General features: G+C 36.8%; 1 protein-coding gene across 1 annotated transcript in view; it reads right to left on the bottom strand.

Moving 5' to 3' along the window:
* LOC110445144 (protein O-linked-mannose beta-1,2-N-acetylglucosaminyltransferase 1-like) overlaps nucleotides 1-13,805 on the bottom strand; it is a 48,046-nt gene that overhangs the window by 32,666 nt on the left and 1,575 nt on the right. Inside the window, exons 2-3 of the mRNA XM_021489568.1 lie at nucleotides 12,642-12,798; nucleotides 10,187-10,280 (exon numbers count right to left, since the gene is read on the bottom strand). Of these exons, the coding sequence (XP_021345243.1) occupies nucleotides 10,187-10,280; nucleotides 12,642-12,767 (220 nt within the window). The 5' untranslated portion in view covers nucleotides 12,768-12,798. The remainder of the gene's footprint in view (nucleotides 1-10,186; nucleotides 10,281-12,641; nucleotides 12,799-13,805) is intronic.

Raw genomic sequence — 13,805 nt, 5'->3', positions numbered from 1 at the left:
CTTTATATACAGATGGTCTTCTACATAGATGGCCTTTATCAACTATAGTCTGTATACACAGGATCTTTATATACAGATGGTCTTCTACATAGATGGCCTTTATCAACTATAGTCTGTATACACAGGATCTTTATATACAGATGGTCTTCTACATAGATGGCCTTTATCAACTATAGTCTGTATACACAGGATCTTTATATACAGATGGTCTTCTACATAGATGGCCTTTATCAACTATAGTCTGTATACACAGGATCTTTATATACAGATGGTCTTCTACATAGATGGCCTTTATCAACTATAGTCTGTATACACAGGATCTTTATATACAGATGGTCTTCTACATAGATGGCCTTTATCAACTATAGTCTGTATACACAGGATCTTTATATACAGATGGTCTTCTACATAGATGGCCTTTATCAACTATAGTCTGTATACACAGGATCTTTATATACAGATGGTCTTCTACATAGATGGCCTTTATCAACTATAGTCTGTATACACAGGATCTTTATATACAGATGGTCTTCTACATAGATGGCCTTTATCAACTATAGTCTGTATACACAGGATCTTTATATACAGATGGTCTTCTACATAGATGGCCTTTATCAACTATAGTCTGTATACACAGGATCTTTATATACAGATGGTCTTCTACATAGATGGCCTTTATCAACTATAGTCTGTATACACAGGATCTTTATATACAGATGGTCTTCTACATAGATGGCCTTTATCAACTATAGTCTGTATACACAGGATCTTTATATACAGATGGTCTTCTACATAGATGGCCTTTATCAACTATAGTCTGTATACACAGGATCTTTATATACAGATGGTCTTCTACATAGATGGCCTTTATCAACTATAGTCTGTATACACAGGATCTTTATATACAGATGGTCTTCTACATAGATGGCCTTTATCAACTATAGTCTGTATACACAGGATCTTTATATACAGATGGTCTTCTACATAGATGGCCTTTATCAACTATAGTCTGTATACACAGGATCTTTATATACAGATGGTCTTCTACATAGATGGCCTTTATCAACTATAGTCTGTATACACAGGATCTTTATATACAGATGGTCTTCTACATAGATGGCCTTTATCAACTATAGTCTGTATACACAGGATCTTTATATACAGATGGTCTTCTACATAGATGGCCTTTATCAACTATAGTCTGTATACACAGGATCTTTATATACAGATGGTCTTCTACATAGATGGCCTTTATCAACTATAGTCTGTATACACAGGATCTTTATATACAGATGGTCTTCTACATAGATGGCCTTTATCAACTATAGTCTGTATACACAGGATCTTTATATACAGATGGTCTTCTACATAGATGGCCTTTATCAACTATAGTCTGTATACACAGGATCTTTATATACAGATGGTCTTCTACATAGATGGCCTTTATCAACTATAGTCTGTATACACAGGATCTTTATATACAGATGGTCTTCTACATAGATGGCCTTTATCAACTATAGTCTGTATACACAGGATCTTTATATACAGATGGTCTTCTACATAGATGGCCTTTATCAACTATAGTCTGTATACACAGGATCTTTATATACAGATGGTCTTCTACATAGATGGCCTTTATCAACTATAGTCTGTATACACAGGATCTTTATATACAGATGGTCTTCTACATAGATGGCCTTTATCAACTATAGTCTGTATACACAGGATCTTTATATACAGATGGTCTTCTACATAGATGGCCTTTATCAACTATAGTCTGTATACACAGGATCTTTATATAGAGATGGTCTTCTACATAGATGGCCTTTATCAGCAATAGTCTAGATCTGTATACACAATATCTTTATACACAGCTGGTCTTTATACACAGATGGTCTTCTACATAGATGGCCTTTATCAACTAGAAGTCTGTATACAAGCTTGAAAGGGTCTTTATACACAGATGGCCCTATACATATGTTGCATTTTAACACAAGTTTTTTTAACAAATAAGGTAGTCTTTTGATACAGGTGATCTCTTTACGCAGGGAGTCTGCTTACATAAATGTAGTATTTATTCACAAATGGACTTCATACCCACAGGTACCAGTAGTCTTACAGATGGTCTCATTAATACACGGACATTGTTTATATCATGTGATCTGAAATATACTGGAGGTCTTTATTGAAAGGTGGTCTTCATTTACAGGTAGTTGCTAATGACAACTTCTAGGGAATTCTAGCTTCAAACAGCAGGCTCGCCTAACGCTGTAGTTTTGTGGGCTCAAACTTTCACGGTGTTGTGTCTTTAAAACAAATTCCCTGTAAGGAAGAGTTTTCATTTCATGCTATATCCCGTAATTTCTTTCATTTTTCTTTCGTGTTATATCCCGTAAAAATCTTTCATTTAATCAGGGTTTCCAGACTTGAAATATTCTGGCAGGAGTTTAGAATGATAACCAAGCCAAAAATGAATAAAAATTAAAAAACCAATGCAAAATAGACTGCTTTACAGCATTACAATGTTAAATCTACAAAAAAACATCTGAAATAATGCAACAGGTATGTTAGGTATTGAGGTCAGAGCATTGTCTTTTCCGCCGCCAGCGTCTGGGTTATCTACAGAAGATAATTCAATCCACAGCCACCACCTCTAATGATAGAACAAGAGAAGAGGCAGCTAGGTAACAGGCATCAATATAGGGGGAGGGGGGGCAGTAGAAGGAATACTGGAAGCTTTTTCCTTTCGCAAGGTTCTAATTTGTGCAATTTTTGCTGCAACAATATTTCAGCAAAAAAATACATGTGAAATAAAAAAGCAAATACATCCACAAATCCCTACCATAGAACTATGTGTCATTGCTGCTAGACCTGAAATCCATGAAATATATACAGAACATATATATGAAAACAACCTTTTTAGTGGATCAGCAAATTAGGAATCACAAAAAATATGACTTTTTACAGTACATGGGTTGCTGACCTGTAGCGGGGATGTTGCAACTGTAATTAAAGTCAATGTTAACTCATTCACCCCTGAAGACACATTTGAACTCTTCCAATTCAAAGGTTGGAATAGTTCATTATGAAATTGCAGGGGTGAATGATTTAAGACAATTACGTGTTAACATAATGGAACTACATGGTTGGGGTGACCCCTATAAGGTGATATAACTAGAGTCACGTAAGAAAGGGCCAATACCATGCATAGAGAGGTGGTGGTTTCAGGGATGCCATGATAATTTTCGATAGGTTTGTTTTAGCAAACTGGCAGTTGAAAAATATGAAATAGATGACTCAAAATAAAATTCATTAAAAACATTCGGCATCGTCCAATGTCCATTTCTCTGTTCTCATGCACCTGCCTGATCCCCAGTTGGGCTACTGAGCAGTTTTTGTGTATATGTATAATTTTTTGTATGGAAGATAGACATTAGAATAAAGCAATCATTGAAATAACATGATTTAGTTATAACTTTAGTTATTTTGAAAAACAATTATGAAACAAATTTTTACAACTTATATTAATCACTTTTGTTGGCCCCGATGTTAGGACGGGGGGTCTTAATGTTGGAGGACTTGGAGGACCTGGAGAAAACCCACCTGGTCAGGCAGGACCCCCATACGTTTCATGTACGATCTGGGAATCGAACCCTGGCCGCCTTGGTGAAAAGCAATTGTGCTATCCACTGTGCCACCGAAGCACCCTTTGAAATATGATGATGTTGTGGTGGGCCTATATCTGTGTATCCCAGTTGTTACATGTATGATAAATGTTAACACCATTCCATACCGTAACAGATAACTATGGAACTGCCAATGTTCAGATTAACATTAGATTAAACTTTACGATTCTGCAAAAATAGATCTGATAAACATGTTTGTCATTTCAATAAATTACTAGAGGAACTCCTATTATGCACACAGAAGTACAGATTTATTTAAGATACATAAAATATGTACAGGATTTACAATCCTTCCATAGTCAGCTTGTAATTTAAAGCTACATAATTTAAAATTGTAATTGCATAGTTCATAGCTAAATTTTCGTTTTAAGACAATATTTTTTTGTTAGTTTCGTTTTCCCAAGTTTATCTTTTTCGTACTCAAATTGTTTAATGGAGGCACGGTAGTCTAGTGGTAGGACGGCGGGCTCGTGACTGAAATGTTGCGGGTTCGAGTCACGGCACGGCACTGTGTTGTATGTTTGAACAAGATACTTTACTCCGCTTGTTCCAGTCTACTCAGCTGTAAATGAGTAGGTGGCTGGGCAGTGCTAGAATTGTTGAATGCTAGCTGTTAGCGCTGAAATGGCAGCTCCGGTTGTATGCCCCCTAGGGAGTTGGGAAAGGTATTGGCTTGTTGCAACGGCCCTATAACCACGGATAATAATTTGTGAACCGCTTTGAGATGACCTATGAACTAGGTTGTGATAAAGCGGTATACAAGAACCTCCAATTATTATTATTATTATTATTATTAACTGTCATTTTGTTCCTGACCTTTGTCACTAACAATTGACCTCCATTACTCTTTATATGTTTGAAGGTTATGACCTTGTGTATTTGAGTCTTCTTTAATATTATTTTTAAGAAGTCGCAGACTTCTGTGCCATATTTTCAGGAACTTATTTTATACATCTCTATCATATCATCATGTGATCTTCTATACGCCAATGATGATCATCTTAATTTCAGTAAATGTTTTGATGAAATAAATTTTGAAGTCCAGGTACCTGTCTTGTTGCTTGACTTTGAACATTTTTTAAGTTCTATTACAAGTTTTTCTTAATGAGGGCACAAGACTTGGTTTTCGTATTCAACATGAGGTCCTACTAATGATGCATATAACGATGTAAAACTATGAATGTTCATATATTTCATTGTTCTCTGCATCACTCCCATAGTAGAGTTTGCTTTATCAACCTTTTCCAATATATGTTTGTCAAATGTTAGTCTATCATATATGGTAACTCCAATATCCTTTTCCAAGCTAAATGTACAATATTTGCCCATTTTTGAATTTCTATATTACCAAAATAGAACTGCACCAAATGGATTCTGGGATTGACAATTTTTTGTATAAATCTTGGTCAAACAAAAAACAGGAGCATTACAAAACCTTTTCCTTGTATTTGTTGTATTTCGTTTAATGTTCCATTAACAACGGAGGTGATTTTAGAACATCTATCGATCCTCTATGTATTATTTTCTTGCCTCAAAATTATTCCAGCAAGCAAACAAACAAATCAAACCACAGCGGATTTTTGTGTAGCCTAACTAAGATGAAATGGTTGTTTTCAAATTCTTGATACCACAATAATATACTCCGGCCATGTATAAGCAGGAGGCATTGCATACGAGCATCGGCCTTTATATCCATGTCTGAACATTAACAAATAAGGCAGACGCCATAATAAATTAACCTGAAAAAGTGACACTATAGTAATAAAACTCCTTTAATTTCCTGATCAAAACAAAACTTTAAGTTATTATTGCAGTTGGTACCTAAGTACATTATCCAGATACATTTCGAGTTTTAAGGTAAAAAATCCTGGTAAATACAGGTTATAATCCATTGAAATACTGTAATAAGTAAAACAACATATTTAGTCGCATGTTTACTAACAGTGTGTAATGTATCAGGGAAATAGAGAACGCCCCTGTCAGACATATACAAATGAGGTCCTTAACTTCTGTCCTTCAGCCTACCTCTACCATAGGATTTTTACACATTATAAGAAAAGCCGCAAGAAAAAAATAATATCTGGACACTGAAAATTAATGGAATTTATTGACAACTGTATAAATTTACAGGACACATTTAACAACAGTAAAATGACCTTATTGTTTTCATGTCAACTTCCAGATTATTGCAACTGTGTGACAATTAAGTTTCAGAAAGGACATTCTGGATCATAATGTAAAAACTGCCCCACAATATTTGCGATGTTCACATCACGGTCTGCCTTGGGCTTGTCTATACATCTTACACCAAGGCCGGAATCCGAGATTTCCCTCCCCTTGGTCACGCTGTGTCGTCAATCTACACTGAAAAATAGCCACCGGCATCTCGTTTAACACAGAGAAAGCCTTGACACCAGCGATCTCTCGACCTGTCATTGAACAAGTTTTAAACATTTGTATACACACTACTGGAGTTATTTCCCTTGGGCTTTAAACCTTGTAACATCATTAATGAATACAGGCATGGAAACACCTGCTGTATAAAAACATAGTGGAGCACTATAATTTGGACTGCTGCCTATCTAATTCCCCTACAAATATTGTGGTCTAGGAAAAAGATAAAAAAAAAAGATAAAACAAATGAGCTAGTGTAATTATTTGACATCGCGTACATACTGCTTTACTTCAGAATGCAGGAACTTGTAATGTTAAAATTTGACAAGAGGTTATCAATAACAAAAATCACACACCAAGTAACATAGGTATATGTTAACGCAACAACAGAAACAAACAAGAGACCCTGAGGGCCTGTATCGCTCACTTGGATATCTAAGCAATCATGGCAAAATATTCTCCAAATGAGATCCAAGGGAATATGCCAGACCCCAATGCCAATTCTTGTAGTATGTCTGTATTAGATTTTTCATGCCCAGTAATTTAATGTATGGTTATGGGGTGGGGATCTTAACTGTTTCCAAGCTGTGACTCAGAAACTAGATCCCTAGGGTTGTGGCCAGACCCCAGGATTAATTCTAATATCATGACTGCATTCGTCTCTTTATGCCCAACAATTGTATATATAGTTTTGGGGTGGGGATCTTAACCATTTCGAAGTTATGACCCAGGGATTAAGTCTCCAAGGGTGGGGATCTCAACTGTTTCCAAGCTGTGACTAAGAAACTAGGTCCCTAGGGGTTCAGTCAGACCCCAGGGTCTATTCTAATACCATGACTACTTTTGTCTCTTTATGCCAAGCATTTGTATATATAGTTCTGGGGTGGGGATCTCAACCGTTTCAAAGTTATGACCCAGGGACTATGTCTCAAAGGGTGGGGCCAGACCCTAGGCCATCTTGGAAGCAAATGTGCATGCTTCTCTTTATACTCAACAATTGTATATATGGTTATATTGTTGGGGTCTCAACCATTTCCGAGTAATAAACTTTTTTTGGCCCCCTCCCNTCGTTTATAGCAATAATAAAAATTTAGCCCCCTTTTGGCCCCGCTCCTCAGCCCCCTGGGGGGTTCAGCCCAACCATTTGTACAATTTTGAATCCCAACCACCTAGGGATGCTTCCAGTCAAATATGGTTGATATCCAGAGCATAGTTCTACAGAAAAGTTCGTTTGTAGCAATATAGCCATATTGCCCACTTTTGGCCCCACCCCTCAGGCCCGCCCCTCGGGGGCCAGACACACGGTTTATGTAAAATTGGTTCCCCTTCACCAAAGGATGCTTCAAACCAAATATTGAACAAATCCTTTCATTCCTACAGAAGAAGTAGGATTTTAAAGAATTTGCTATGTTTCCCTTATTTGGCCCCGCTGCTCAGGCCACTATGGGGCAAGACCCACGGTTTATACAAAATTGGTTCCCCTTTACCCAAGGATGCTTCAGACCAAATCCTTTCATTCCTACAGAAGAAGATTTTTTTTAAGGAATTGGTATGTTTCCCCTATTGAGCCCCGCCGCTCAGGCCACTATTGGGCCAGACCCACGGTTTATACAAAATTGGTTCCCCTTTAATTTCCCCAAGGATGCTTCAGACCAAATATGGAACAAATCCTTTCATTCCTACAGAAGGAGGATCTTAAAGAATTTGCTAAATTTCCCCTATTGGGCTCCGCCCCTCTGGGGCCAGACCCCCGGTTTATACAAAATTGCTTTTCCTTACCCAAGGATGCTTCAGATTAAATATGGAACAAATCCTTTCATGAAGAAGAAGGATTTTAAAGAATTTACTATGTGTTCCCTAGTGGGGCCCGCCCCTCAGGGGCTAGACCCACGGTTTATACAAATTGGTTCCCCTTCCCCCAAGGATGCTTCAGACCAAATATGGAACAAAACCTTTCATTCCTACAGAAGAAGAAGGATTTAAAAGAATTTGCTATAAACCCCTATTGGGCCCCACCATTTATACAAAATTTGTTCCCCTTCCCCTAAGGATGCTTCTGACCAAATTTGGTCAAAATCTGCTCAGTCGTTTATGACTAGTAGCGATTTTTAGGAAAAGTTGATGGACGACGGATGTCGCGCCAAGGCATAAGCTAACTAGCCCTACGGGCAGGTGAGCTAAAAACCCTGAAAGCAAATTCCGAGATGACATAGTCAAAATTTAAGAACCTTTCAATTAGCTAAAAGCAAATTTTCACTGTTAAACTATTTCAACACTCAGCTAAACATTACCATTTTTTTTCTTTCCATGTGTGTGGTTTCGTACTGCAAAATATTTCAATAGCAATGCAGGTACATCTTATTCAATGAATTATTCATAAATAAATTTAAAAAAAAAATCATTGCAGCCTGTAGATGTGATGCTTTTCATGATAACTATTTATGGCAAGATGTTGTACGATGTCCTAGACAAGTGTGGGATCTAATGAGAGCTTAACAAAATTTACCATTTTAATTTACTGCATACATATTTTTTGCCTCGTAAAATGTTCACAGATCCTCTCATTGCCAGTCTACACTAGACCATTCCCATATGTATTGGCAAAGCTCTACAAACAATACCGGGTAATAGAACAGCTTCTGAAATCATGTTCCATGTTAAAGTACACCTCAACATATTCTCTTATTCATGCTCACAGGAACACAGTACTGAGTTATATTACCTTTTAATTTTAACATTTATTATTAAAAGTTGCTTCACTAGTATAAAATGTGATAACAAAATATTTAAACAAAGGATCATGGAATATTACTTTTACCCCAATCAAGAGGATGTAAAGTTTTGAAGTTGTAATCAATGGACATGTTTAAGGCTTCATTCAGTTATGTAGAACTTCAAACAGATTATAAAATATAAAATATATCTTTTCATTGTTTTTCATGACAAAAAATATCAAATTTCATACAAATGCATGTTTGGTATAATGATATCGCAAAGAAAGTCTGTCCTATTCTGACGAACAATTACAGGCAGTCAGAAGAAATGTAGTCATGACTACCGTGAAAGCTTGTATTGAAAATTATTTTTGTCGAGTTAAGATTTTTTTTCTGATAAAAATTACTGTATCCACAAATTGTACGCTATTTAAATTTAAGCATGAATCAATGTCAGTCTTAAGTTTCATAAACATTCCTTTACTTAAGGAAATTCCTTAGCACTGCTCGAGTTAAGGAATTTCCTTCGCAGATTTTTTCCTTAGCCTCAGCAATGCTTTCCCATGGGAAAATAAAGCTAAGAAACCTTCACAAAACTTGTGACTAGGCTTCATGGTTGACTTATTATATATATATATATATGATGAATAAAACATTTTGTACACATGACTCTGCTCTTTCAGTGAAATATTAATTGGTTACTGTTCAATGAACGTGTTGTGTAGTTTACATTCAGGTATGTACCTGTACAGTTCTGTTAGTCATTACCTGAAGTATAGATGCAGATTCACCAATGGGTGTGTATAAATGTACCATCCAAGCAAAACGAAATGTGTTTTGTACACACCAAACACACCAGAAAAAGCCTGTCTCTATATATAACAACTAGATCATATCCCAGTAGCATCAAAGCGGTTCATATGAGAAGTAGTTAATAGGTCCTCATACATCTTCCTAGATCACGAATCAAATCACTTGAAATAAACGTTAAACCTCATTATACTACCACCATTTGTCAAAAAATTGGGCATTTTACAGGTGTTCGGCAGTATATCAAAGGTAGAAGACATAACAACAGCCTGTTCTTAGGAAAATATCACATTATCTTGATTGAAGTTGCGAAGATATTCCTCATTTTTTCATCATTTTTGCGAGGGGAAGCAGTCTGTTTTCCGCTGTTCAATAAGGCAAAAATTTCAATGTATAGGAATACAGGACTTTGTAATAAGTTAACAATGAGTAAAGAGGAAAATTTAATTGATTATTGTAGAGGTTTTACTGTTTATGACTTATGATTATAACTAACCTGATCACTGGACAGTGATTCCTGGAGGTTTGGTCACTGTAGGACCTTGTTTATAATACCGTGCTGGCCACACACAAATAACATACCTCTGAACTGCGGGTCCTTCAGCTTCTTGCTGGTTTCCACAATAAACATTATGTTGATGACCACAGTGAAGAGGAGCACCACCACCAGTCCACCCTGAAATAAACAACAATACTAAAATAATAGCAGGGGGAGGGATATATATAATAGTGTTGTCAAACCAGTCAAATTGTGGTAACCGGTTACTTAGTCCGAATTATTCTGACGTTTTATTGACTTTATTTTATATCGGTCTGTCGTCGATTAATGTCAGAACTCCGGCCCTCTATAATATGCGGGAAATAAGCGACCAGCACCCGGGTCGCACTTTAAACTGATATATTAGAAACAAATCGTCACTTTCACACACAAGTCGCACATGGATTGAAAGATCAATTCTTTATGCACAAGATGAACATAAATTACATGCCTCAAACAACCAATACAATCACTAAAAACATATTTTTTCAAACTTACTCTGTTTTACTCTAGTTTTTTGATAGCCCCGCCTTCTAATGCCACGTGACTAAAATCTCGCCAGCCTACGGCATAACGTTGGGATATACCTTCGGTAACACGAGATCTTGTCAAGTCATGTGACATTGGTCATGCCCTAATTTCCATTAAAAACATGGGTTGGTATAGAAAGCGTTGGAAAATACTGTTCGTAATGATCTTTGAAACATGTTATTGATACCACCTAGCTAGTGCATAAAGAATAGATCTTTCGATCCAAGTGCGACATGTGTGTGAAAGTGAAGATTTGTTTCTAAAATATCAGTTTGAAGTGCGACCCGGGCGCGGGGCACTTATTTCCCGCATATCATAGAGGGCTGGAGTTCTGACGTTAATCGACGACAGACCGATATAAAAAAAGTCGATAAAACGTCAGAATAATTCGGACTACTGGTTACTCTAACGATCTTCCGATCTAGTAACTGTTTATTCAGTCAATTTGGTAATCACACAGTAAACATTGACAATACGTTGTATGTTCTATTTTAAACATATTTACATCACATACATACATGTGTATTAATCAGCATGATAGTTTAATTGAGCATTTCAAGCTAAACACAGGAAATAGTTACATGGAATCACAGTTAGTATATTTCATGGACAACAAATGTCGGAATACAGTAAGGCGGGATTCGATAACAGTTATCTGTACTCAAAATCATATGCGGTAATATCGTTTTTTAGAACAAAATTTGATCACCAAACATTTTAATATATGCTTGCTCATTCAAGTGTGTACTCTTCAGATTATATTTACATCTCACATATAAAAGTGAGTTCTGCCTCATAAAGTTGATATTTCACAACTTTGTATTCTGGCCTCCTTTTGAATTCTGTTACCTGGTAGTTTTTTTTTATGGTGCTGGCGGCATCTCTATGTCAGTATTTACAATAGAATACACATGTCAGTCTGAAAACTATCCAATTTGGGTCGCATTTATAGATAATTTGTAGGTCTAAGCCAGGGAAACATGGGGCTCCCCAAAAGGACAAATAAATGTCTGACTATTCGACTATTGATTTTGGTAACCGGTTCATGGTCTGCCGACGGAGTATCTGGTTAACCGGCTAATTGTTGACAACTCTAATACATATAGAGAGAGGTTCCCCAACGCGTGATAGTTGGTTATCATATTTATCTGACTGGAGTTTGTTAATTTTCAAATTGTATGAAGACACAAGGCTTGTTTCCTGTCTGTAAAACAATTGCCATGAACTGATATGACATGACACTAGATGCTAACATTGTAAAACATTGTTACCTGACATCATAATTAGAATATTGACCAATGACATATCTTCCAGAGTGTTAGCCACTAGTGGGTAACCAAACGTGTTTACCAACTTCTAGCAGGTTTATCCTAAGAGTCCAGAGTGAGGAAACCTGTAGTGGTTGTGGGAGAAAGTATAAAGCTCATCATCGTTATAATTGAGCTGTTTGGTAGTGAAGCAGACATAGAACCACTTAAACAAACTTACTCATCATTATACACACGTACAAATTATATTTACTTGTGAGTGCAGTGAAACATCGTCTACCAATACTTTTCGTTTCCCAAAACAGTAAATATTTTGCTGCTCCTTAAATACTGATCATATTTGATCATGCAGGTGGTCGTGTGACACAGTTGATAACCTTTCACCAAGATGTGCCAAGGTTCCATTCCCCGGTTGAACATGATAAATGTATTGGGTCACCTGCTTGACCACTTGTTTAATTGTCTTTCACTGTAAGGGTACACATACTGCATAATCTTTACTAGTTTTAATTGTATGCTTTGATTTTTAACAATTCTTGGATAAAGGCAAGTACCCGGTTACTGCAGTTTTTCTACTACACTTACTTTACTATAAATCATGTACAGGTACTGGACAATGTCTAAACAAAAACAGGAAAATGTCTTCAGCCCAGTTAAAGCGTGCCATACATATATAACCTAATATAAGTGAAATACAAACCTGAAAGGTCTTGACAATACATTTCCTTGTTGAGAACACACGCTTGTTGCTGCCTGGCTGCCGACCATGGCGGTATTTCTTGGGTATGTACGGCCTGGCATTCGGATTGGGAACCCAAGTATCCATCCAACACGTTGGTTCCTACGAATGCATGTACCTGTGTAGTAAAAGTTACGATGTTAAACCTCATGGTCAGTACTGGCTGGGAGGTACAAGTTAGTGCCTGGGGCAATAGTTACCCTTTAATGTTGTCTGAGAAGATATACCTACAGTACCAGAGGTAACTGTTACCCTTTAGTGTTGTCTTGTAGTGTTGTCTTGGGAGGTATAAGTATAGTACCTGGGGCAATAGTTACCCTTTAATGTTGTCTTGGGAGGTATAAGCATAGTACCTTGGACAATATATAGTTACCCTTTAGTGTTGTCTTGGAAGGTATAAGCATAGTACCTTGGACAATAGTTACCCTTTAGTGTTGTCTTGGGAGGTATAAGTATAGTACCTGGGACAATATATAGTTACCCTTTAGTGTTGTCTTGGAAGGTATAAGCATAGAGTCGATATTGGCAAGAACATTTTTGCCTTTCAAATTGTAAGAATATGTAACAATATTCTGGAGAATGTGGTCACAATTAGCAATAATTGTTAACACTTCTAAATATAGACTGGATTAGCATTGGGAGAACCAGGAACTCCTATAGATGCAAGTAACGTCACATTTATCTATTGTTCAATATTTCAATGTTATGATTTTGAGTCTGGTGAAATGGATATTTACAGATCCTGTATCGGTATAAACTCAACTTAACTTATAGGTATAGTACCTAAGGCAACTGTTACCCTATAGAGTTGTCTTGAGAGGTAAAGTTTGTACCTGAAGCAACTGCTACCCTATAGAGTTGTCTGGGAAAGTATACATTAGTACCTGAGGCAACTGTTACCCTATAGAGTTGTCTTGGAAGTTATACGTTAGTACCTGAGGCAACTGTTACCCTATAGAGTTGTCTGGGAAGTTATACATTAGTACCTGAGGCAACTGTTACCCTATAAAGTTGTCTGGGAAGGTATACATTAGTATCTGAGGCAACTGTTACCCTATAGAGTTGTCTGGGAAGTTATACGTTAGTACCTGAGGCAACTGTTACCCTATAAAGTTGTCTGGGAAG

Source organism: Mizuhopecten yessoensis, unplaced genomic scaffold (assembly GCF_002113885.1).
Source record: "Mizuhopecten yessoensis strain PY_sf001 unplaced genomic scaffold, ASM211388v2 scaffold2091, whole genome shotgun sequence".
Classification (NCBI taxonomy): domain Eukaryota; kingdom Metazoa; phylum Mollusca; class Bivalvia; order Pectinida; family Pectinidae; genus Mizuhopecten; species Mizuhopecten yessoensis.
Note: the sequence above shows the minus strand (reverse complement) of the source record. Positions and strands in the feature narration are given on the sequence as shown.